We start from the raw sequence: 26,014 nt of genomic DNA on the forward strand, positions 1-26,014 counted from the left end.
TAACAGTTCTTTTGTAGGATTTGATTAGTGGACCCTAGAAAAGGAGGTTAGCTCTCTTCTTTTTGGATCACAGATCTTAAGGATGTATACTTTTGGCTGCCTGGCCTCTTTCCCATTATGTAGAGACAGGACTAGCCCAAAAATGAAGCCGGAAGCAGAGAAAAACAGTCACAAGATGGAGGCCAGGAGCCCCAGCAACAAAATCAGACATTTGCATCCAGCTATGCCTATTATATGATGTTAATATTAAAGCTTTGAGGTTGTTACTCTAGTGAATTGGTGCAAATGAAGCATTTCTTCTCCAAGGACTCAAACACAATTTATTTTAGAACTAAACAGGACAGATTGACTAAAAGAAAGCTTTATCCTAAACTTTCCCAATAGACATTTTCTCCCCCGACTGCATGTTATCAATTTTCAGTCCCATCAGTGGCCTTCATAATTTTCACAAAGGATGTACAAACTGTGTCATTTGGTTGCAGAGTCAAGTTGGAAAATAACAATCTTTTCACTTTTTGAGCTTTCTAACAATTCCCAAAACACAGTATGATGCTTTCAGCTCATAGCTGTTCAATTAAATTTTTCTTCCAAAAGTAACTTAGAGCAAGAGAATCATTTAGTTTATACATGTTCAAAAACAGAACTCATCCATTTTCTGCAGTGTTCATGGAGGGGAAAACTGGTCCATCCCACCAGATGTAGCAAAAAGTCTGTCTCCTATTTGGGCTTCTCTGTTGTAAGTGACCAGAGAAACCTTGTTGTTTTCACTTTGGTTTCAGCATACTAGCTTCAATATCCTTTTCTTCCTCGGAATCTGGATCTGGCATCCAACTGAAAATAAATGTACAATTAAATCAATTTTGTATAACATAATTAAACACAGCTTTGGTAAGGGTCTCACTACATGACAGAAGTAAACCAGTTTCCAGTACAGTCAAAAAGGCAAACGTCAGTGCTATCAAGAAAAAAAATAATAAAGATGGCATTAAAAAGAAAAGTTCCATTTAAGGTCCCAGCAAGGATTTTCTTCTCAAGTAGAATCCAAGTTACATTTATTTTTTTCTCTGAACTACACTCAATATGTGTTGTTCTAGCCAACTTAACTTTTTAATTAAGTTTTGTTTGGGTTAGTATTCAAATGTATTTGAAATCTTTAAATATTAAATAACACTGAGCTATCTGGGGACTAATAATCTTTACCTACTCATAGATGACTGCATGTTCTTTGACTTAAACCTCATGGTGCAGCCTCTTTTAAGGGTGGTGGGCTAGGTGGAGGGTTTTAAAGTCAGTAAATGAGGCAAGTTTGCATCTTGGAGGACTAACAGTGAATGAGTCTTGGACAAAGGCTGTAAGAATCTATTAATCTGCTCAGAAGTTCCCTAGAAGGCTCTTTCCAGTGTCAAAATATAAGTAATAGGTAAATAATATTATCTAAAACCTTTTTTTCTGAATGATCTCACTGCAACCTATCTGTAATTATTAGGTCATTCCATAGTTAGCTAATTTTTAACATAAGCTTTTCAAAAGCTTTAACCTCTTACCATTGATCTTTTACATTCAAAAAATGAGTATTTCAGAGCTTTGCAGTTTCCTTCCTTCAGACACTGTCGAGGGGATTTTCCTTCCTAGGACACAGAAAACAGTGTAAATACCTGGCAGATTTCCTCACAAAGCACAAAATCACTTTCCTTTTGAAAGCAGTGCTTTTTGGGAAAAAAAATTTAAAAAGTAAATTATATGAGAAAATATTTTGTAATTCATTTTGACTATTGATGTTTAGGGAGAACAGGATAGAATAAAAAGATATATCAAGTAATTCTGGAGCACCTCAGTTCTTGAACACACTAGTGTCCTTGGGATAATTTTCTTTAAAATGTTTATATAAAAATCTTGAAACCGGTATTTTTAGCTCCTTACGGGTAAGAAAGAGAAAGAGCAAAAGTGAAAGTAGTAATGGGATTTCTTCAGTGGTTTTAAATTTTTTTATACTTCAGAATTCCTCAAGACAGAAGAAAGTAGTGTGTGTGTGAGAGAAGGAGAGAGAGTATGGGTATATGTGTACGCATGCACGTGCATATGAGAAATCAGGCCTGCTCTAGTGGGAAACCGGATGGTTTGTTCTGGAAGGTCCTATCAAGTGGCTTTAAAAAGCCTCCAGTTATATCCTTTTAATGCAAGCCATTTTACCTCCAGCGCATCTCTGCATTTTCCTACCCCAACACCCCCCAAAAGTCCAGTTCTCTAGTCTGAGAAGCACAACCGAGTGGAATTGGAAGAGGAAAGGGAGATGTGAACAGAACTTACATATATTTGTGAGAGAAGATCTGCCTGGGCCTGATGTGGAATGAACTCCTCTTTAAGCAGTGAAAGTTCAAAAGGAGGTTAAGAAGAAAAGTGGACTAAGCCTTTCCCTTTCTGCCGTTAAGGTAGGACGCTGCTACAAGAACACTCACAGGAGAAATGCTTATTTCTTTTTTTTTTTTTTTTAAAGATTTTATTTATTTGTTTGAGAGAGAGAGACACAGCGAGAGAGGGAATACAAGCAGGGGGAGTGGGAGAGGGAGAAGCAGGCCCCCCGCGGAGCAGGGAGCCCGATGGGGGACTCGATCCCAGGACTCTGGGATCATGACCTGAGCTGAAGGCAGATGCTTAATGACTGAGCCACCCAGGCGCCCAGAAATGCTTATTTCTGATTCTTAAATAATAACACTTTTTAAGCTATAACTTAAAAATTAGACTTGACAAAGTAACAACTGCAAAACTAGGTAAGAGCTAAAATTTAGTTATTTTTTTCAAGGTAAATATGGAATAAAAATTTTAATACTACCTCTTCATGATCTTAAAATATTTTGAAGAAATACACTGCTGTATATATAACGTAACACAACAGCAGTATGTTGCAAGCATCTACAAATAATATACTTCACAATTCAGAAAGGCAAGATTAAAATTGAATTGCAGCAAAATTTCTTTTTGGATGCCCTATCCTGCTACGTTGCCTATTCACTAAACCCTCAAGGACTAACTTATTTAAAAAAACAAAAACAAAAAACTCAGAATGGTTCTAGATCAGTTAAAGGGAGGTTAAAAAAAATAAATCCTAGCTACTCCTGCCTAGACAGGGCTTTATTTTTTTTATTGTTATTTTTTCCTGCCTAGACCAGGCTTTTAAAGCCAGGTAGCAAAGAAGGTGTATGTGTACAAATGCTGCTTGGCCGTGTGGGCACATCACAAAGCAGAGAGGAGCGCTGGGGGGGTGGAGAGGGAGAGACAGGGACAGGTGCGAAAGGGGTCTGGTTCCCAGGAATGCAAATATATAAAACAACATCTGGAAAAAGTAGTCTGAACTTAAGTGTTCTGAATTACCTGAGGTTTAATGAGATCAAACTGTGATATGCAATTTGTGAAGGAAAAAGAATCAAAACCTTAACATTATTTTCATTGAAGAAATAAAACATATACTGCTTATAAACAGCCTTATGGAGTGCTTGGCAGTATAAATGAAAATGATGAATGCTTCCTACTCAAGGTGAGTTTCAGTGTAAAATGGGTCAAGCAATTTTGTCTGAAAATAAAAATGACCCTGTTCAGTGTTAATTTTAAAAGCTCACCAGCCAGAATTAGGTGCCCTAAAATCAGAACATTTTTAGTGTGGTACTGAACACCAGATGTTAATAAGGAACCTAGAATACTTGCTACTTAAATAGAAACATCTGGTGCGTTCATGCACCAGGAAAAATGTAACCCCAATTTCACCTGCTTTTCATCATCAGGGATTTCCCTTCAAGCAGATTCTGACACCTCAACCCCACCCTGCACCCACTCCTCCAAACCTTTATCTTGCAAGTGCCAGTCACACTTCTAGTTTTTACTTGTGAAAAACACTCCAGGGTACCACATCTGTGGCATTCCTGATCCTCTGGAATCTTGCCACTTTCTAGTCTGTCTGCTTAGGTTCTTGATTTTAATGGTCACCTACCATTAAATTGAATCTCAAAAGTGAATCAGAACAGAGTAGCAAGCTTCCTCGCACTATGTTCCTCCCCAAAACTCTGTCATGAGATGTTGCTGATGGGATGTGTGTTGCCCACATGAACGATATGAGGGCAGATGAGAGTAAATAAAACTATACAAAAGACTAGAACTATAAAGTGATGCTTCCCCAAACTGTATCTAAGATGCCATCTTTTTCTTAAGTTTTCACGCCATACTGCCACCTGCCTGTGGGAAGATCCAGCTACATACACCAAATCTAAGAGCGATAGGTTAATTCATCCGCCTTCACCTCCATGCCAAATGGCAGACTGCTAGCTGTCCCTTAACCTTTAACTCTTCCTTTCTAGTGGGGCATATGGCTGGGCTAGATTTCCCAGACACCCTTGCAACTAGGTGTGGTCATATGACTAAGTTCCAGCCAATGGAATATGAGGAACTGAAATGTAAAACTTCTGGGTTGGTCCTTAAAGGCAAGTGGCTGTCTTCCTTCCTCACTTCACATCATGACGTCTTAGGCAATCTTGGATCACGAGTGTGAAAATAACATCATGTCTCCCATCACAGCACCTAAAACCACAAGATCAACAGTGTCTGCGTCTACGGAAGGCTGAGAGGAGCTGTCCAGGCCCTACTTATAAGCACACACACAGCAAAAGAGAGAATTTTCTATCTTGTTTAAGGCAATGTTATTTTGGGTTTCTGTAATATGTACCTGAACCTATATCCCAACCAATACACTCCCAGGCTTATTTGCCTTCTGAGGTCAAGATTAGCGATTCCCAAACATGGCTGTGCCCAAGAATCAAAATGGGATACTTTTATGGGGGGGAGGTACTGAAATCTATACTTTTAAGCTCTCTGCCCCCATCTCCAGGTAATTCTGATGAAGTCAGAAGATCTGGGAGCTTGCTAATGGAGGCAAAAAGGAGATAACCTGTGACTGAGGTTTCTTGGGCATAGTTTCGATCTTTTTGATCCTCCAGGAGTCATAAAACCCTAAGAAGTCTACCCAAGAGTTGCCTTTTGAATCTGCTTGTTCCTTACTTCTCCTCTCGAGCCCCACTGGGGTAGACATCCTTATCATCATTACCCTGAGCTTCTCCAAGGCCCTACAGTTCCTTGACTATTTCCCACTGCAGCACCTATTTTGAATTCCTCCCTAGAGTGAGGTCAGGCAGCTTTTCCGGTGGTTTAAAGATTGGCAAGGAGAGACTACAGCATCCATCTGCCAAAAGATCAGATTAACTTCTTTTTACAAGGAGCTAAATCTTACATAAATGAAGTGGTCATACAGGGCACAGACCTCAGCAGAATGTCCCTTGGTCTTCAGAGTCCCTAGGAGGGGAGTGGTAGGCTGCCAGTGACACCATCTGAGAAGATGGGATATTGTCCTGGATCTGCAAAACTCAATGTTTTGCCTCAGTACTGCCATTTTATATTCCACCTGAAGTCAGGGTGAATTTAACACAAACTGTAAACACTCCCATTTAAGGTACTTTTTATAAATACCATGTTCTCCTAAATGACCAACATCAATAAGGCCACACACTCAACTGGGTAAAGCAAAGTCTGTGCTGTGTGTTCTGGTCATTATCTTGCCTAGTTTTCTATCTCTCCGGAGATCTAATTTCCATGCAGGAGGGAATATATCCCAATCGTCTGTGTGTCCCGAATTAGAGCTTGGCACTTAAAATGTTTGCTAAATAAATTATTACAAAAAAGAAACTTGGTATCCCTCTTGCCCTCAGTATCCTCCTCCATTTCTAGAGTTTCTTTCCTCAGTCCCACTGTGTACTTTATTCTCTTGATTGCTCATCTCCATGGCCTTCCTGATGCTGAATGTCAGGATAAATCCAGGGCCCCCGCTCTAACACACAAGGGCCTTTACACATGACAACCTTCTTCTCAAGCCTTCTGTCACATTCCCTATCCCCCTGGCCCAAAAGGGCACTAGTTTCTCCTGGTCACGTCTCCCTGACTTGCCCATGTTATTCTTGTTCTTGAGCTTCTCCCCTCAACCACATTCTCCACTCTTACTTGATAACCTACTACTCAACCTTTAAGACTCAGATCAAATGTCACCTCCTCTGTAAGAACTTTCCAAATTCCCAAGCAAAAAATTTGCTCTCCACTTCCCACAGCATTTTGTGCCTAAATCTAATCATCAAACAAGTATTTACTAGATGCTTACACAACCCGTACTGCAGGAATTTAGCCCCTTCCATGTCTGTCCTTCCCATCAGACTGAGCTCATGTAGGATAGTGACTGTCACCGACTCATCTTAGTATCACCAAGGCCTGGCATCATGCCTGCCACTTCCCAGGCATTACTAAGAGCTGACTGAATACTTGCACCAGTGAAGCAGCAGATTGGAAACAGCCCTGCACAGGGAGGCGTGAAGACAAGGCACCTCAGTTTCCTCATCTGTGTGAGAGGGACTAGAGAACCTCCTAAATTCATAACAACTCAAGTTTTATGACAAACGGGGCGGCCAGTCTGGCTGACTGCTACAATCAGTGAACCAAACGTAAATCACGAATCAGTAGAAACACTGATACAGCATTACGATGGATGTCCATTTTGGGCTGGTTGTCTTTCCTTTGAAGTAAGAGCAAACTTCTGAAATTACATCTCCAAATGCAAAAAATAATTGCACACAACTGCCCCCTCATCAGGCTTCTGTAATTGGAAAAGGCACTTGGCGTTTCAGTTGGGCGCTAAGCTAGAATCCAGGTCCCCAGTCAACTTTGGACCTTAACTGCTTGCCACTCTGCACTCAGATTGAGAAGACGTGGTTGTAGTGAGGGGAAAGTATAGTGCAAGCAAGAGACAAAACAGTAGGAAAAAAAAAATGGAGCTGCTACGTTTACAACTTATCCAAGAATGTATATAACTCGGACTAAGAAACAAATTCAAACCAAGAGAAAGTAAATAGAGTATATATATTCAGCCACAACTGAACGGAGAAAGGAGAAACTACTAGTCAATACAATGTTCCAGGTTTATGTAATTCTCTGGTAATTTAGTCACATTTTCTAGCACGCAAGAAACCGGCCTTATTCTCCTTTATAGCTCCAGAACCTAGCAGAGTAGCAGGCAACATTTAATAAAGGCTTCTTGAATCGAAATGGCTTATCTTTACAAAAACCCAAAGGGGAGATTTCGTTATCCCCAATTTAACACCGGAGGGAGCTGAAACTCCGACAGCTGATTTGCCTAAGTTCATTAAACTGAGTCACGTCTCCAGACAGCCACCGTAGGCTGAGCGGGAGAAGTCCGCCGGGCCCTGCCTCCCCGGTTCCGGCGTCTCATCACCCTGGGCGCCCGGCCGCGCTACCTGGAGCACACAGTCCGACTGCAGCAGACATGCGCCCAGGTCCTCCTTCACGCCCGCGCACGCGCCGCCCTCCGGCTTGTCCTCGTAATACCGGGGCATGACTGCGCCTCCCGCCCCAGCGGCCGAGACCCGCTTCCGTGCGCAACGGCTGCAACCCTGCTGGGGCGCAAGCGACACGCCCGGAGGGCAGGAACCGGAAGCCCGCAGCAACAACTTCCGGCTGGCCCCCGGAAAACTACGGGGCCCGAAAGGCCGCGCGCGCGGCGGAAGTGGGCGCACGTGACGCGTCGCGCCCACAGCGCCCGCTACGTTGTGGGGAGGGAAGTGGGCCCGGCGGCTGCTGGGCGGAGGTGGCGCGCTAGCTTGGACCCCTTGGAGGCCGCCGCGGGGCTCCAGGTGAGACCTGAGGACCGCTCCGTCCGTTCGCGGCTCGGGCTCGCCCGGCGCCTTTTCGTCCGGCACCTCACGGCCCGACAGCCCACGGCCCTGGAGTGACCATAGCCGGGTCCGGCTGCTCGGTGGGCGGTAGGGTTGCCATATAAATCAAGATGCCCAGTTTTTTTTCACTTGAATTTCACATAAACCACGGTCAACGTTTTAGTGTATGTCCGACACAATGTTTCGGACATGCTTATACGAAAAGTTATACCTGTATCGGAGATTCGAATGTAACTGGGCTACCTGTGTTTTTATTTGCTAAATATGGCAACCTTACCCACAGCCCCAGGCTGACCGGGAGCCTCTGGACTCGGAGAGGCGCTGATTGGCGTCCGGGAGGCCTGGGAGGTGGAGGGTGTGGGGCGGGGAAGTGGGCTGTTCGCGAGGGCTGGACGGTGACCTGCTCTCATGGGGCTTCAGATTGATTCCACCGGACTCTTACGCTGTCATTCCCTCTGCTGAACTATTCAGGGAGTAAAGCACTATGGGCTTGAGTTTTGTTTTTATATCCCATTCCAGTGAAAGAGTTGCTTGATGGCCTTGCACTGATGGACCTGTGTGAATAGGCCATTTCTTTTACCTAATTGGTAACATTGTTTCTAATAGGCTTTTGAAACCGATTTCCTTGAAGACTTGATGGTTAAGAGCAGGGGATTTTGGCTCCATAGCCATCTCTGAGCTCATGAGGGGGTCACTTTACCTCCTAGTGCTTTTCTTTCTCTTTCTCTCCCTCCCCCTTTCCCTCTCTCTCTACTTCCCTCCCTCTTGTCCTTCCTGCCTCCTCCCTCCCTCCTGGTTAACAGTAGCTACCTGGGTGGGCTGCCTGAGGAGAGAAGTGAAGTTTGGGAAACTTATGGACCCTATAGAAGTGTTATGAAGGTTCAGAAGGGTGTGGTGCTGTCCTTGCCTGAAGTGCAGTGGGCAGTTCTTGAGCTCCCAAATATGCCTCAGAACCACCTCCATTAGCTTTTGACCCCTGACTCTTATCAAGGATTGTGGAAGAAATGTAAGATGACATCCCTCCTAAATATCTCAGAAGAGGTTGTTGGCAGCCAATAGTTTCTTAAGATTACTTTTAAAAGAATTTTTTTCTTCCACCTAGGAAGATGTTACCAAGTATTTCAGTGAATTCTCCAGTGCAGGGGAACGGAGCGTTGAACTCCAGGGATGCAGCAAGACACACAGCTGGAGCAAAACGCTACAAATACCTGAGAAGACTTTTTCGTTTTCGGCAGATGGACTTTGAGTTTGCTGCATGGCAGATGCTCTACCTGTTTACTTCCCCACAGAGAGTTTATAGAAATTTTCATTATCGAAAGCAGACAAAGGATCAGTGGGCCAGAGATGACCCTGCTTTCTTGGTCCTGTTAAGTATTTGGCTCTGTGGTAAGTGTTAGTTTGTCTACAGTAGAGTTGAAGAACAAACTGAGTGCCTTTTTTTTAAGGATTTTATTTATTTATGTGAGAGAGAGCGCGCGAGTGAGCATGAGCGAGCACAAGCAGGGGGAGGGGCAGAGGGAGAAGGAGAAGCAGGCTTGCTGCTGAGCAGGGAGCCCCATGCTGGGCTTGATCCCAGGACCCCGAGCCCAAAGGCAGACGCTTCACCGGCTGAGCCACCCAGGCGCCCCCAAACTGAGTGTTTTAGATTGTACTTGTCACTTGCAGAATCTTCTGTTATATCGTGGGTCAGAATTTGGGATATTTGAAGCTGTTCCTTCCTTTCTGAAGCCTCAAAAATCTCACAGGAAAGAACGTTGTATTCTTTCTGGTTCTAAAGGTCCCAAGCGGATGCCAGAGTAAATTGTTCCCTCGGAATTTTGAAAAGCAGAGGACAGAGTCACTCCGTGTCTTTTAACTGCTGTGATAAATAAATTGATACCAAATGCAAACTTACTGTGAAAAGGAATATCAAGATGGGAAATTGCATTTCACAGGCAAATCTAGAGTGAGTTCTAAAAGTACCAATGTGAACTTGAGAAACTACTTTTAAGTTCTCCAATAATGTAGTGAGAGAGTCCTAACCACCCTAGGGTGTAAATGTGTAAGATTTTTTTAATCTTTATCTGGACTTAAATATGTGAATGCCTGTTCAAAATTAGTGGTCTTTTAAATGTTGGGACTACCCTGGGGAACCACAGACGGGGGCCTCTACAGTAAACTACAGTTAGTTCAGTAGCCATTCTGTGTTCTAGGGTAGTCTGTATTTCTCAATTCTATACACATATAACACATCTTTGGGGTTTTGTTTACGTGACTGTTTCCTCCATTACACACGTGGGCATCTGAAGGGCAGGGACTTGCCCCACCCATATCCCCAGAACCTAGCAGAGTGCCTGAATTTATCATGTAAATCTTTCTTTCAGTGTCCACTATAGGATTTGGCTTTGTTCTGGACATGGGATTTTTTGAGACGATAAAGCTGCTCCTTTGGGTTGTATTCATAGATTGTGTAGGCGTTGGTCTGCTCATATCAACTTTAATGTGGTAAGTACTAGAACTTTGGTTTTTTAAGTACTGCTGTAGAGCCTGCATTTCCTTCCTTTAGAGATACAGTGGCTGATGAAAATTGAAACAAGATATATGAACTGAAAGCATGAATTAAAATTTTTTTTATTATTTAAGTATAGTTGACATACAATGTTATATTAGTTTTAGGTGTATAGCATAGTGATTTGACAGTTATATACATTATGAAATGCTCATCAAGATAAGTATAGTTACCATCTGTCACCATACAGTGTTATAATATGGACAATATTCCCTATGCTCTACCTTTTATCTCTGTGTGGATTTATTTTGTAACTGGAAGTTTGTACCTCTTAATCCCCTCCACCTGTATCACCCATTCCTTCAACTCCATCTCCTCTACCAGTTTGTTTTCTATATTTATGAACCTGTTTCTGTTTTTTGTTCATTTTGTTTTTTAGATCTGCATGTAAGTGAAATGATACGGTATTTGTCTTTTCTGACATATTTCGCATACCATTATACCCTCTAGGTCCATTCATGTTGTCATTAATGGCAAGATTTCATTCTTTTTTATGACCAAGTAATATTCCATTGTGTGTGTGTTTCTGTGTGCGTGTGTATGAATGTATATACACCCCATTTCTTCTTTATCCATCCAACTATTGATGGATACTTAGGTTGCTTCCATATTTTGACTATTGTAAATAATGTTGCAGTAGACATAGGGGTGCATGTACCCTTTCAAATTAGTGTTTTCATTTTCCTTGGATAAATACCCAGTACTGGTATTGCTGGATCATATGGTATTTCTGTTTTTAATTTTTTGATGAACCTCCATACTGTTTTCCCACAGTGGTTGCTCCAGATTACATTCCCACCAATAGTGTGCAAGGGTGCCCTTTTCTGCACATCCTTGCCAACACTGTTTTTTTCTTATCTTTTTGATACTAGCCATTCTGACAGGTGTGAGGAGATACCTCATTGTGGTTTTGATGTGCATTTCCCTGATGATGAGTGATGCTGAGCATCTTTTCATGGGGTCTGTTAGCCATTTGTATGTCTTCTTTGAAAAAATGTCTGTTCTGTTCCTATGCCCATTTTTTAATTGGATTTTTTTTAGTGTTGAGTTATGTAGGTTCTTTATATATTTTGGATACTAATCCTTTATCAGATGTATCATTTGCAAATCTTTTCTCACATTCACTTGGTTGCCTTTTTATTTTGTTCATGGTTTCCTTTGCTATGCAAAGCTTTTTATTTTGGTGTAGTCCCAATAGTTTATTTTTGCTTTTGTTTACCTTGCCTGAGGAGACAGATCCATAAAAATGCTGCTGAGGCCAATGTCCAAAAGATTACTGCTTATGTCTTCTTTAAGAATTTTATGGCTTCATGTCTCATATTTATTTCTTTAATCTATTTTGAATTTATTTTTGTGTGTATGGTGTAAGAAAGTGGTCCATTTTCACTCTTTTGCATGTAACTGTCCAGTTTTTCCAACACCATTTATTGAAGAGCCTGTCTTCCCCATTGTATATGCTTTTCTCCTTTGTCATAAGTTAATTGACCATATAAGTGTTAGTTTATTTCTTGGGTCTATATCTTGGATCTGTCTGGTTTTGTTTTGTTTTTTGTTTTGTGTTTGTTTTTTTTTAGAGAGCATGAGAGCACGCAGGGGTTGGGGGGGCAGAGGGAGAGAAAGAGAGAGAGAGAGAGAATCTTAAGGAGGCTCCATGCCCGCGTGAAGCCCAACAGGGGACTCGATCTCATGACCCTGAGATCATGTCCTGAGCCAAAATCAAGAGTAGGTCACTTAACTGACTGAGCCACCCAGGCGCCCCTGATCTGTCTGTTTTTGTGCCAGTACCATACTGTCTTGATCACTACAGCTTTGTAGTATATCTTGATATCTGGATTGTGATGCTTCTAGCTTTGTTTTTTTCTCAAGATTGCATTGGCTATTTGGGGTCTTTTGTGGTTCCATACAAATTTTAGAATTCTTTGTTTTAGTTCTCTGAAAAATAATATTGATGTTTTGATAGGGATTGTATTGAACCTGTAGATTGCTTTGGGTAGTATAGACATTTTAACAATATTGGTTCTTCCAATTCATGGTCATGGAGTATCTTTCCATGTGTTGTGTCCTCTTCAATTTCTTTCATTAGTGTCTTAACAGTTTTTAGAGTATAGGTTTTTTATCTCCTTGGTTAAATTTATCCCTAGGAATTTTTTTTTATGCAATTGTAAATGGGATTATTTTCTTAGTTTCTCTTTCTGCTGCTTCATTATTAGTGTATTGAAACACAACGGATTTCTGTATATTAATTTTGTGTCCTGTAACTTCACTGAATTCATTGATTAGTTCTAATATTTTTTTGGTGGAGTCTTTTAGGTTTTCTATATAGAGTATCATGTCATCTGCAAATAGTGACAGTTGTACTTCTTCCTTACCAATTTGGATGCCTTTTATTTCTTTTTCTTGTCTGATTGCTGTGGCTAGGAATTCCAGTACTATGTTAAGGAACAGTGGTGAGAGTGTATGTTCTTCTTTTGTTCCTGATCCTAGAAGAAAAGCTTTCAGCCTTTCACCATTGAGTATGATGTTAGCTGTGGGTTTGTCATATATGGCCTTCATTATGTTAGGTACATTCCCTCTCAACCCATTTTATTGAGAGTTTTTATCATGAACTAATGTTGAATTTTGTTAGATGCTTTTTCTGCATCTATTGACATAATCATATGTTTTTTATCCTCCATTTTGTTAACATGTATTGCATTGATGGATTTGTACATATTGAATCATGCTTGCATCCCTGGAATAAATCCTACTTCATCAAGTGGAATATCCTTTTAATGTATTATTGAATTTGGTTTGCTAATACTTTGTTGAGTATTTTTAGATCTTTGTACACCAAGGATATTAGCCTATACTTTTCCTTTTTTTTGTAATGTCTGTGTCTGATTTTGGTACCGGGGTAATGCTGGCCTAATAGAACTGATTTGAAAATTTTCCTTCCTCTTCTATTTTTTGCAATAGTTTCAGAAGAATAGGTGTTAACTAAGAAAATAGGTGTTAACTCTAGGTTTCATAGAATTCACCCATGAAACCATCTGGTCCTGGACTTTTGTTTGTTGGGAGTATTTTGATTACCAATTCAAATTCATTTACTTGTAATAATATATATATTCAGATTTTGTATTTCTTCCTGGTTCAGTTTGGGAAGATTGTATATTTCTAGGAATTTATCCATTTCTTCTTGGTTGTCTAACTTGTTGTCATATAACTTTTCATAGTAATCTCTTGTAATCCTTTGTATTTCTGTGGTGTAGGTTGTTACTTCTCTTTCATTTCTGATTTTAATTTATTTGGGTTCTGTCTCTTTTCTTCTCTAGCTGAGTGTCCTATCAATTTCATTTGTCTTTTCAAAGAACCAGCTCTTGGTTTCATTGATCTGTTCTATTATTTTTTCAGTTCCTATTTCATTTCTTTTTACTCTGATTTTTATTACTTTCTTACTTCTATTAACTTTAGGTTTTGCTTGTCATCTTTTCTCATATCTTTAGGTGTAAAGTTATATTACTTGAAATTTTTGTCTTTTCTTGAGGTATGCCTATTAGAACTTCCTTCTTGGAACTGGCTTTTGCTGTGTCCCACACATTTTTGGAACATTTTTTTTCCATTTTCATTTGTCTCAAGGTATTTTTTTATTTCCTCTTTGGTTTTGTTGTTGTATTTTAGTAGCAGGCTGTTTAGCCTTCACATATTTGTGGTTTTTTTCCAGTTTTTTTTTTTCTTGTGATTGATTTCTAGTTTCATACCAGGTGGTTGGAAAAGATGCTTGATATGATTTCGATCTTCCTAAATTTATTGAGATTTGTTTTATGGGTCAGATGTGATCTGTTCTGGAGAATGTTTTATATGGACTTGAAAAGATTGTGTATTCTTGTTTTGGGATGGAGTATTTTGCATATATATGTCTAATATGTTGTCGAAAGCCTCTCCTTCCTTACTGATTTTCTGTCTGGATGATCTATCCGTTGATGTAAGTGGGGTGTTAAAGTCCCCTATTTTGTATTACTATCAATTTCTATGTTTATGTCTGTTAGTATTTGCTTTATGTATTTGGGTATTCCTATGTTGGTTAAATATAGATATTTGTAATTGTTACATTCTCTTGTTGGATGGAACCCTTTATCATTATGTAATGCCTTGTTTTGTCTCTTGTTACAGTCCTTGTTTTAAAGCATATTTTGTGTGAAAGAAGTACTGCTACTCTGGCTTTTTTTTTTTTTTTTTTTGGCTTCCATCTGCATAGAATATCTTTTTCCATCCCTTCACTTTCAGTCTGTATGTGTCTATAGGTCTGAAGTGAGTCTTGTCAGCATATAGCTGGGTCTTGTTTTCTTACCTATTTAGTTGCCCTGTGTCTTTTTTTTTTTAAGATTTTATTTATTTGTCAGAGACAGAGAGAGAGAGAGAGAGCACAAGCAGGGGAAGAGGCAGCGGGAGAGGGAGAAGCAGGCTCTCCACTGAGCAGGGAGCCTGATGGGGGGCTCCATCCCAGGACCCTGGGATCATGACCCAAGCCGAAGGCAGTCGCTTAACCAACTGAGCCACCCAGGCGCCTCTCTTTTTTTTTTTTTTTTAAGTTTTTATTTTAATTCCTGTTATCATACAGTGTTACATTAGTTTCAGGTGTATGGTATAGTAATTCAACACTTCCGTACATCACCCTTGTGCTCATCACAAGTGCACTCTATAATTAAGAGTCTTTTTCTTAATCTGTCTCTTTTTTTTTCTTCCTTTGCTTGTTTTGCTTCATAAATTCCACATGAGTGAAATCATATGTTGTCTTTCTCTGGCCTGTTTTCATTAGGATTATACTCTCTAGCTCCATCCATATTGTTGCAAATGGCAAGATTTCATTCCTTTTTTTATGGCTGAATAATATTCCATTGTGTGTGTGTGTATACACACACACACACACATACATATACACCACATCTTCTTTATCCATCCATCAATCCATGGACACTGGGCTGCTTCCGTATCTTGGCTGTTATAAATAGTGCTGTTATAAACATAAGGGTGCATGTATCCCTTTAAATTAGTGCTTGTATTCTTTTGGTAAATACCTAGTAGTGCAATTCCTGGATGGTAGGGTAGCTCTATTTTTAACTTTGAGGAACCTCCATACTGTTTTCCAGAGTGGCTGCACCAGTTTGCATTCCCACCAACAATGCACGAGGGTTCCTTTTTCTCCACATCCTTGCCAACACCTGTTGTTTCTTGTGTTGTTGATTTTAGCCATTCTTACAGGTGTGAGGTGATATCTTGTAGTTTTGGCTTGCATTTCCCTGGTGATGAGCGATGTTGAGCATCTTTTCATTTGTCTGTTGGCCATCTGGATGTCTTCTTTGGAAAAATGCCTGTTCACGTCTTTGGCCCATTTTTTAATTGGATTATTGATTTTTGGGGTGTTGAGTTTTATGAATTCTTTATATATTTGGCTAATATGTATGGCTATATATTTGGCTTTATCGGATAGGTCATTTGCAAATATCTCCCATTCAGTAGGTTGCCTTTTAGTTTTGTTTCCTTCACTATGCAGAAGCTTCTTATTTTGATGTAGTCCCAATAGTTTATTTTTGCTTTTGTTCCCTTGCCTCAAGAGACCTATCTAGGAAGAAGTTGCTATGGCCATTGTCAGAGAAGTTACTGCCTGGATGTTTTCTAGGATTTTTATGGTTTCAAGTCTTAACATTTAGGTCTTTAATACATTTTGAATTTATTTTTGTGTGGTAAAAGAAAGTGGTCCAGTTTCATTCTTTTACATATAGCTGTCCAGTTTTCCCAACATCATTTGTTGAAGAGATTGTCTTTCTCTCCAGCTTTGTCAAAGATTGACCATATAGTTGTGAGTTCATTTCTGGGTTTTCTATTCTGTTCCATTGGTCTGTGTGTCTATTTTGTGCCAGTGTCTTACTGTCTTGATCACTACAGCTTGGTAGTATGACTTGAAATCTGGAATTGTAATACCTCCAGCTTTGTTTTTCTTTTTTCAGATGGCTTCGGCTATTCAGGGTCCCCTCTTGTGGTTCCATACAGATTTTTGGATTGTGTAAAAAATGCTGTTGGTATTTTGATAGAGATTGCATTAAGTGTATAGATTGCTTTGGTATGAACAAAAATAGTATGAGTATTTGAACAATATTTGTTCTTCTGATCCATGAACATGGAATATCTTTCCATTTCTTTGTTTTGTCTTCAGTTTCTTTCATCAGTGTTTTATAGTTTTCATAGTAGAGGTCTTTCACCTGTTTGATTACTAGGTATCTTTATTATTTGGGGTTTTTGCAAATGGGTTTTCTTAATTTCTCTTTCTGCTACTTTATTATTGGTATAGAGAAATGTAACAAATTTCTGTATATTGATTTTGTATCCTGCAACTTTACTGAATTCATGTATCAGTTCTAGCAGTTTTTTTGGTGGAGGCTTTCAGGTTTTCTATACAGAGTATCATGTCATCTGCAAAGAGTGAAAGTTTGACTTCTTCCTTACCAGTTTGGATGCCTTTTTATTTCTTTTTGTTGTTTGATTGCTGTGGCTAGACTTACAATATGCCCTGTCTTTTGATTGGAGCATTTAGACCATTTACATTGAAAGTAGTTATTCATAGTTATGTACTTATTTCTGTCTTGTTGGTTTTTTGCTTGTTTTTGTAGTTCTTCTGTTCCTGTTCTTGTTCTCTTCCTTGTAATTGATGCCATTTTTTAGTGTTGTGCTTAGATTCTTTTCTCTATTTTTTGTGTTTCTATTATAGGGTTTGGTTTGTGTTTACTATGAGGCTCATATATAACATTCTATTTATATAGCAGTTTCTAGGAAGTTGATGGTCACTTAAGTTGGAATACATTCTAAAACCACTACACTTTTATGCCCCCCTCCATGTTTTATGTCATATTTTCCATCTTTTTTTCTAAGTCCTTCAACTAATTGTTAGATATAATTGGTTTTACTACTTTTGTCTTTTAAGCTTTGTACTAGCTTTGTAAGTGAGTGATCTACTCCTTTTACTGTATATTTGCTTTTACTTGTGAAATTTTTTTCACATTTTTCTTTTAATTGTGGCCTTTTTTTTTTTTTTTTCCCCTTGCTTAAAGAGATCCCTTTAACATTTCAAGGCCAATTTAGTGGTGGGTGAACTCCTTTAGCTTTTGTTTGTCTGGGAAACTCTATCTCTCCTTCAATTCTGAATGTTAACCTTGCTGGATTGAGTATTCTTGGTTGTATGTTTTTTCCTTTCAGCACTTTGAATATATCATGCCTTCTGGCCTGCAAGGTTCTATTGAAAAATCAGCTGCATGCCTTATTGGCCTTTCCTTGTATATAACTAGTTGTTTTTCTCTTGCTGCATTAAGATTCTCTCTTTATGTTTAATATTTGACATTTTAATTATTATTTGCACTGGTGTGAGCCTTCATGGGTTCATCTTGTTTAGGGTTCTCTGTGTTCCTGGACCTGGATGTCTGTTTCTTTCCCCTGGTTAGAGAAGTTTCCAGCAATTATTTTTTCAAGTAAGTTTTCTGCCCCTTTCTCTCTTCTCCTTCTGGGATCGCTATAATGAAAATGTTAATATGCTTGAAATTGTCCCAAAGACTCCTTAAGCTATTCTTATTTTTGTTTTTAATTCTTCTTTCTTTTTGTTCAGTTTGGTTGCTTTCCATTTCCTGCCTTCCACATCGCTCATCCGTTCTTCTGTGTCCTTTAATCTGCTGCTGTTACTCTCTAGTGTTGTTTTCATTTCAGTGACTGTATTCTTCAGCTCTGCTTGGTTCTTTCTTAGATATTCTATCTGTTGAAGTTCTCACTAGGTTCACCCTCTCTTGTTTCAAGTCTGGTGAGCTTCTTGTTGACCATTACTTTGAACTATTTATCAGGTACATTGTTTATCTTGTTCTTTCACTTGGAGTATATTCCTCTGCCTCCTTATTTTGTTTTATTTTATGTATTTGATTCTGTGAATTAGGCAGAACAGCTACTTTTCCTCGTCTTGAAGGATTGGTCTTATGTAGGACTGTCCTATACAGACTGTGTATGCCTGCTGGCTTTGGCTGGCTGGAGCTGTAGTGGGCATGGGCTGGAGTGGGGTCTCTGGGTGTCCCACACAGGGTGTACCCTAGTGGGACATCTGAAGCTGAAGTGGGCGGGGCTGGGGGTGTCCTGGGGCACTCTACATGGGGATTGCCCTGATGGACCAGCTGGAGTCGAAGTGGGCTCAGGCTGGTGGTCCCAGGGCGCTCTACACAGTGGGGACCTTAGTAGGAGAATTGAGCTAAAGTTGCTGTGTGCTAGGGGTGTGGGGCTCCCTAAAGTGCTGGCCAGTTAGTTATACCCTGTTCTAGTCTGAGTGATCAGGCAAGTTGGGGGCCATAAACAAGGTGCTCACCAGCCCCTTTGGCCCTGGAATGTGTTCCCACAGGCCTTGGCCGTTTGGCTGAGGGTTAGTTTTCTTTTTATATCCTAGTTGTCTTTTAAACCTCTGCTTTTTTGTGTGTGCCTCAGTGGGGCTTGGGCTGATGTGGGCTAGGGTCCCAGGGTTTAGTGAAGTGCCAGGCCAGCTAGGGTGGCCGTGTCCCACTCCCATCTGTGTGTCAGTGTTGGGCTTGGGGGAGGGAGAGAACATATACAGTGGCACTTGCCAGCCCTCTGACCACTGGAGACAATTTCCTCAAGTCCCAGCTGTTCGGCAGACGCTCAAGGGCTGGTTCCTTTGAATTCTAGTTGCCCTTTGAAACTGAGGCTTTTTTCCATGCCTTAGGGTGGTAGAATCTGTTCCTGGTTCCTTGGTTCTGTTCCTCCCCTCTGCAGTTTGCAGTGTCCAGGTGAGGTTCCTGTTGTTACTATGTCTCCATCTCTTCTGTTCTCTTTGTGGTCCCTCTGTCCTTTGTTGCGCAGAAGCTGTTCAGTCAGCCCTCAGTTCTTTTTCCAGAGGAATTACTCTATATGTTGGTGTAGATTTGGTTTGTCCATGGAGGGGAATTCAGGGTCTTCCTCCATCACCATCTTGGACCCTGTCTCCTGAAAGCAAGTCACTATTTGTATCAGAAAATACTCTAAGGGGTGGTCTGTATTGTCAGAGTGCAGCAAATAAGTGAACTGAAATAATGATTATATCATATTAACAAAGTCTCTGGTTTTGCAAAAATGTTATGCAGTTAGCCAGTTCTGCTTAAGTTGTTTGGCTGATGGCATGGTTTTCTCCTGTATTTGTCAGTGGGTCACTTCTAGATGTTTAAGCTATAGAGGGTTATTTCATGGACTCTTACTCTGAATATGAGACATTAAATGAAATACATTTGAAAAAGGATTTGTTGAACTTCCGGTGCCTTTTCACCGAGACACACACAGGTTTTATTGAACAGGTATGCAGTCTCACTTCTGGGTTTGGTTTAACGACGGTAGTGTACTGAGTAGAAGTGTTTAATTCCAGCATTTGGTTTCTCCATTTTCTCATAGATCCAGGCTCTTATATGGTTGGCATGCCAGATGAGGGGAGTGGATGTGTCAGGTGAGCTCATAAAAGGCTGGTGGTTGAGTAGGGGTCATGGTCATTGTGTATCAGAGAAAACAGTGTGGAAATTTTAGTCACAGGGAGGCCTAGGTTCAAATGCCAGCTCATTTACTGTAACTCTTAGTCCCAGTCTCTTTTGTAAAATGGAGTTAGTTATCTAATTTGTAAGGTATTTGAAAAGATTGTGGTGTGAAAAGTACCTGGCATATAGGAAGTGCTCAATAAATAGTGGCTATTAATATTTTCAACAAAGTCCTGAGACTATAACCTCTGATACCAGTGTGTTGTTTCCATTTGTAACTCCTTATATGTGTTGTATGTGCTTGGTAGTCAGTAAATGCTATATGTCAGTAATTTGGAATTCCAAAATCTGGCTTAAAAAGACTACTACTAACTAAGAGAAGTTATGTATTCATTATAAAAAACATGGCATATGAAACAATTTCAGTAAATAAGGCTTTCAAAGGAATAGGTTGTAGCAGGCATTCTACTGTGAACGCATTGACTCTGGAGGGCCACAGAAACCAAGGCATTCCGGAGTTTAGCAGCTTTAGTGTGAGTCCATATTACGGTTTCAGTTAAATAGAAAAGGACTCGGGGCGGGGGGGGGGGGGGGCCGCCGGGGGGGTTTAGTTGGTTAAGTGTCCAACTCCTGATCTCAGCTCAGGTCTAGATTTCAGGATTTTGAGTTCAAGCCCTATGTTGGGCTCCATGCTGGATGTGGAGCCTACTTATTAAAAAAAAAAAGGAAATGACTGACATGGTATATTTCTCAAAAGCTACATTGTGTTGCATTGTGTTGTGAATTGTGTTAGAAATGATGACATGTGGTTGCTGTCATCCTAGAGGTGCCACAGGAACCAGCAGGAGGAGGTGTCTGGGGGAGGTGGGATCATTGATTCCTGGTACCAAATGCATAGGCATGGCAGTCAGGAGCAGCATACTGGGTCTGGTAGCGCGGGCTGACACCAGCTCAGGGAAGATAGGTAAAATTTGGCCTTCACTGCAGTTCAGAAATAATAATACTACTTCACCGCATAGCTTGCATGTGCTGGTTGGGGAGTGGAAGGGAGGTGGGGGTCTGCACAAGAGTCGAGCAGGCCCAGACAGTGCGGTGAACTCAGGAGGAGAAGAGAGAGATGGATCAGAGAGCATCCTGAGCATCCTGTGATAATTGGATTTGACGAGGGTAGGGAAGAGTGGCAGGTGCAGATGAAGCATTCCATGTTAGACGTGCTGAGTTCTGGGGGCTTGAGGATTTGGTGGAAATAAAGGTACAGCAGACAGTGGGGTAGAGGACTCTGAACCTACCACAGTCTGGGCCAAGAGGAGGATACGACTGGCATCATTAATGTGGAGGTGGGAGCTGAAAACCACAGATGTCTTGAGCTCTCCCAGAAGGCATGTCTGTGTTCCCAAGGGAAGACTCAGACTGAGGACAGAAGTGCCCATGTGAGGGATAAGCAGTGGGGGGGAGCAGCACGAAATAGGAGCTCTTGGGTAGTGAGCTAAATGCTTGTTCTGTTCTTTTAATGGCACATGTTCTTGGCTAAAATGGAAGATGTTTTGGTAAGTTAAGAGTTTGTTCAAACAAAGCTATATTATTTTGGTATTTTCAGGTAACTGTGTACGGAACTGTTTTATTAGTACTGTACTATGTTCTACCCCTTGCTTATTTTTCTATTTCCACTGTAGGCATAGCATTTTAACTGTACCCTTGAAATGAAATCACACAGATAAAAGTGAATTTCTGCAGTTGTGTTTATAATACAAATGATCCTTTTTGTTATTTCCCTTTGAGGGTCTAGTTTTCTGATACATGGGTATTTTACTTTTCATTCACCGATCATTTAACTGAATTCATAGGCCATGCTGTAGAACACTGACAGAGGCTTGAAGAATTGTTTTTATGGCTAGATAGGTCAGTGGTGCTCTTCCCTTACTGGTTCCTCTTGATTCCTTGATCTTTTTTTTTTTTTAAAGATTTTATTTATTTATTTGAGAGAGAGAGAGTGAGAGAGAGCAAGCACATGAGAGGGGGTAGGGTCAGAGGGAGAAGCAGACTCCCCGCCGAGCAGGGAGCCCGATGCGGGACTCGATCCCGGGACTCCAGGATCATGACCTGAGCCGAAGGCAGTCGCTTAACCAACTGAGCCACCCAGGCGCCCATGATTCCTTGATCTTTTAATGGAGAGGTGACCTATTAGGTGTTAGGCCTTGGACCTATTCTGTGTCTGGATTCATTCTTTGGGGAGGGGAGGGGTCTTAGGCCTATGGCCTTAAATATCATCTCTACATGGATGAATTTATATCTCCATTTTCGACCTCTCCTCTAAATTCCAGACTTTATATACTTCTTACTCCATGTTAACGGGCATCTTCAGCATGATAGGTCCAAATCCAGACTCCTGCACTGCCCCAAAGCACTCTTTCTGCAGCCGGACCCACGGTAGCTCATGGCAGCTCAGTCTTCCATTGGTTTCAGGCAGAAATCTCTCAGTCATTCTTGACTGTTCATTTTCCCCACGTCAGCACCTCCGCTGCTACCACCCTGCTCAGCTCTTTCTCACAGTAGCCTCCCAACTGGTGTCTCTGTTTCCCCTCTTGTCCCTGTAGTCTGTTCTCAGATCAGCAGTCACAGTAGTGAGTCAGACACCCTTCTGGGAACTCCAGTGACTCCTAATTTTATGGAGAATAAAAGTCCAAAGGTCTTAAAATGGCTACAGGCTCCAGCCTCATTTCCTGCTACTTTTCTCACTTGTTCCAGGCACACTGGTCTCTTCTCACTTGTTCCAGGCACACTGGTCTCCTCACCCAGCCCTCCCAACAGGCCAAGTCCCCTGCCACCACCTCTGTACTCGTCCACCTCCTCCACTCCTGTGTCCAGACTCCCCTCTGCCTGAATGCTCTGCCCCACCTCATTCCCATCCCCACCCTTGGGTCTTGACCCAGATGTTTCCTTCGTAGGAGTATCCTATTTAACACTGCATTTCAACTTTGTATTTTCTGTCCTTCTTACTGCTTAATTTTTCTCCATAATGCCATCTGACAACTCCAGCTAGATCGAAGGCAGAGATCTGTTTTGTTCACCGCTTGGTAAACAGAAGGTAGTCAGTAAATATTTAATATGGAATTAACTTTATTGTATTATGAAAGAAATTTTAACTTTCCTCTTCAGGTTTATCTCTAACAAGTATTTAGTGAAACGGCAAAGCAGAGACTATGATGTGGAGTGGGGCTATGCCTTCGATGTGCATCTGAATGCTTTTTATCCTCTCTTAGTCATTCTGCATTTTATCCAGCTTTTCTTCATTAACCGTAAGTAGCAGTTACTTCTTAAACGATCATCAAAAAGTCACCATTGTATGCACTAAAAAGAGATTCAGTGTGCATATCTCTTCCACAGATGTTATCCTGACAGACACATTTATTGGATATTTTGTTGGAAATACCTTGTGGTTGGTGGCAGTGGGCTATTATATCTACGTAACCTTCTTAGGATACAGTGGTAAGTCATGAATTGTTTTGATTGAGTGAAGACATAACAGGGAGAGGGGGGACGTTGCTGTAATAGTAACATAATTAGCTTACTTTTAGATGAATTATCTCATTTAAGCTTCACAATTAGGTTTACTTAACCCCATTTTTCAGATGAGGGCACAGAAATTAATTTGCCCCTGGTCATGCAGCTAGAAAGTGGCATGGCGGTTATGTAACAAATTTTGTAATTTTAAGGAGCCCCATTAAACCATATTGATATCTCCAAGTTACTTGCAGGAACCCACAACCCACTTCCTTTTCTCCCTTTCTGGTTCTGGGTCCCAGTGGCCCATTAGTGTGGGGCATGAGCGGGTCCGATGTATGGTCGCATAGGTAAAGGAACCTTTACAGACCTTTGCTTCACTTTGTTTTTATGATCACTGTGTGGTTCTATAGGTGGTCACAAATCAGGCCCAACCTCTACTGATCTGAGGATGTAGTTTGCAGATTTACTGCTAAATCCTGCTAGAAGTTTCTTTTTCTTAGTATGAATGAGAAACCTTTATATTAATTCAGCTTGTCCTTTCTTGTCACTCTGGATGATTAGGACCTCCCTGTAAATACACACCCCTGGTGCTCAAATATGACTGGCTCCTCTAGTCAGAGGTGTTCTCACCCCAGCAGGGACCACACTTGTTCTGGACACGGGGAGTCCGTTCTCCAGAGGAGGTGTTTGTGAAATATTATGTTCAGGTTTCTATGAATTTTCACATATTTTGAGAAAGTTTTAAATTGTGATTAGCATGCTTCAACATTGTGGTTTCTCTAAATGGATTTTTGAGCACTCTTTTGGTAACTCCCTATAATTTGAGTACAGCTCAGCTTCACTTTGGTGACTTCCTAGAAGAGAAATGTTTAGGTTAGAATGCATGTGGTAGGGACCCACTAAGTAGTGACCAAGAAGGAAACCTAGATATTTGGAGACAGATTTTTTTTAGTATTATTTATTTAAAGTAGGCTCCACACCCAGTGTGCGGCTTGAACTCACGACCCCCAAGCTCAAGAGTTGCATGCCCTACTGACGGAGCCAGGCAGGCACTTGAGGGACAGATTTATTCTTTCCTGAAGCCTGGGATACTTACTAGTTGATCTCTCATGTGAAGGGGAGGTGTCATGCTTCCTGTATTGGGAAATCTCAAAGAGCTAAAGGTTGGACTCTTAGAGGCTTCTGAGGCAGTCCCCTGTGTAAATCCACCACTGTTTTCAATATTTGTGCCCTCTGTCCCTTAGTCGTCACTTCTCAAGTTCCGAATCTGCTGCTCACCTCTCACCCCGGGTTCCTGGGCGCAGCTGCGATGTGGTGGCGGCAGCGACCCCCAAGAGCAGGGCGCGTGACAGACTCTGGCTTTAGAGCAGTAGCTCACTGATTCAGAACCCGCGTTGCTTTTTGGCCCCACCTGTTGTAATAAAAACTTTCAGAAAGTTCATTAGTCACATTTCCTTTTTTAAAAAAATTGATTTGTTTCTTTTCCAGCATTGCCATTTTTGAAAAATACAGTAATTCTTCTTTATCCATTTGCACCTCTCATTCTGCTCTACGGCCTGTCACTAGCGCTAGGATGGAACTTCACCCACACACTGTGTTCCTTCTACAAGTACAGAGTGAAATGAAGGCAGTCTTGGTGAAGTGACGACTGCTTCCGAAACTGGTAAATAAACTATCTTTGTAGATATCTTCAGGGTGTAAAGTTTGCAAATTTGAGTAAATATATAATGTTAACGCTATTGTCAAGTACATTCCGTAAAACTAATTAATGTACATTTCTGTAATAAATATTTTTTAAACTAAAGCATGTATTTTACTCATTCAAACATGGTGATAATCAGTTCCTGACAAGGTACGTAGTTTGGCCCCATTTCTAATGGGCTGTGTATTTTAAACATTTGCCTAGTGTAACCTTCAAAAGCCTCCTTGACCTGTAATGTAACTCAAAGGCGAATCACTGTACTATAGGCCATAAAATCATTTACAACATTTTCTATACAAAGGAAACCCCAAACAAAATATATTCGATTGAAGAGGCGCATGGTGGCTCCTCGGTGTACGTAATAGACATTGAACACTTGCATAACACTGATAATCAGTGTCTTAACATGAAGGCTCTTTATCAGTGTTGAAACTAATAACAAAACTTGCTACTCATTAAGTTTTACCTATTTTTATTAGAAGGAATCTTGAATTCAACATGGCTTCTTAAACGTCTTTATTCCAAACACAAACGGTTGTGGCACAGAGAAAACAGTAATGAAAGGCACAGTCAACAGGACCAGTTATTAGGTTTTCAATTATAGCAGCAAATTTGAAAATAAATAATATTCCCTTAAAAACCTTAACAGGTACCTAAAATATTACTACAGATACTACCCATTCACCCAATGAAAACATTTTAAGGAAAAAAATATGTACAATACATTTAAGGAGAAAAAAAAAATCTGGTATGGCCTGGAAAAGCAATTCCTCAGGCACCTTCTCTAAGGAGTGCTTCCAGAAACATCCGTGACCTTTCCAAACAGTGTTCTTTATGAGAAACACATTAGTTTTTTATTCCATAAATGAAACATAATTATTTTCAGTCAGCTGATTTCTTAGAAAACATCTCTGTCTTCACTGAAATGAAAAATATCAAATCTGCTGGCCTAGCATCTTACAGTACTGTC

General features: G+C 40.7%; 2 protein-coding genes across 2 annotated transcripts; one reads left to right on the top strand and one right to left on the bottom strand.

The window, feature by feature from the left end:
- Window positions 1-293: 293 nt before the first annotated feature.
- Window positions 294-7,554, bottom strand: LOC110590388 (cytochrome c oxidase assembly factor 5). Its single transcript, XM_021701190.1, has 3 exons — window positions 7,338-7,554; window positions 1,545-1,628; window positions 294-831 (listed from the first exon to the last, which is right to left on the bottom strand). Exons 1-3 carry the CDS (start codon window positions 7,434-7,436, stop codon window positions 790-792), a joined length of 225 nt encoding a protein of 74 aa, XP_021556865.1. The 5' UTR covers window positions 7,437-7,554; the 3' UTR covers window positions 294-789.
- Window positions 7,555-7,641: 87 nt separating this feature from the next.
- Window positions 7,642-25,162, top strand: UNC50 (unc-50 inner nuclear membrane RNA binding protein). Its single transcript, XM_021701198.2, has 6 exons — window positions 7,642-7,733; window positions 8,878-9,161; window positions 10,139-10,259; window positions 22,995-23,134; window positions 23,223-23,324; window positions 24,831-25,162. Exons 2-6 carry the CDS (start codon window positions 8,882-8,884, stop codon window positions 24,965-24,967), a joined length of 780 nt encoding a protein of 259 aa, XP_021556873.1. The 5' UTR covers window positions 7,642-7,733; window positions 8,878-8,881; the 3' UTR covers window positions 24,968-25,162.
- The last annotated feature ends 852 nt before the right edge of the window (window positions 25,163-26,014 follow it).

Source organism: Neomonachus schauinslandi, chromosome 10 (genome assembly GCF_002201575.2).
Source record: "Neomonachus schauinslandi chromosome 10, ASM220157v2, whole genome shotgun sequence".
Lineage (NCBI taxonomy): Eukaryota > Metazoa > Chordata > Mammalia > Carnivora > Phocidae > Neomonachus > Neomonachus schauinslandi.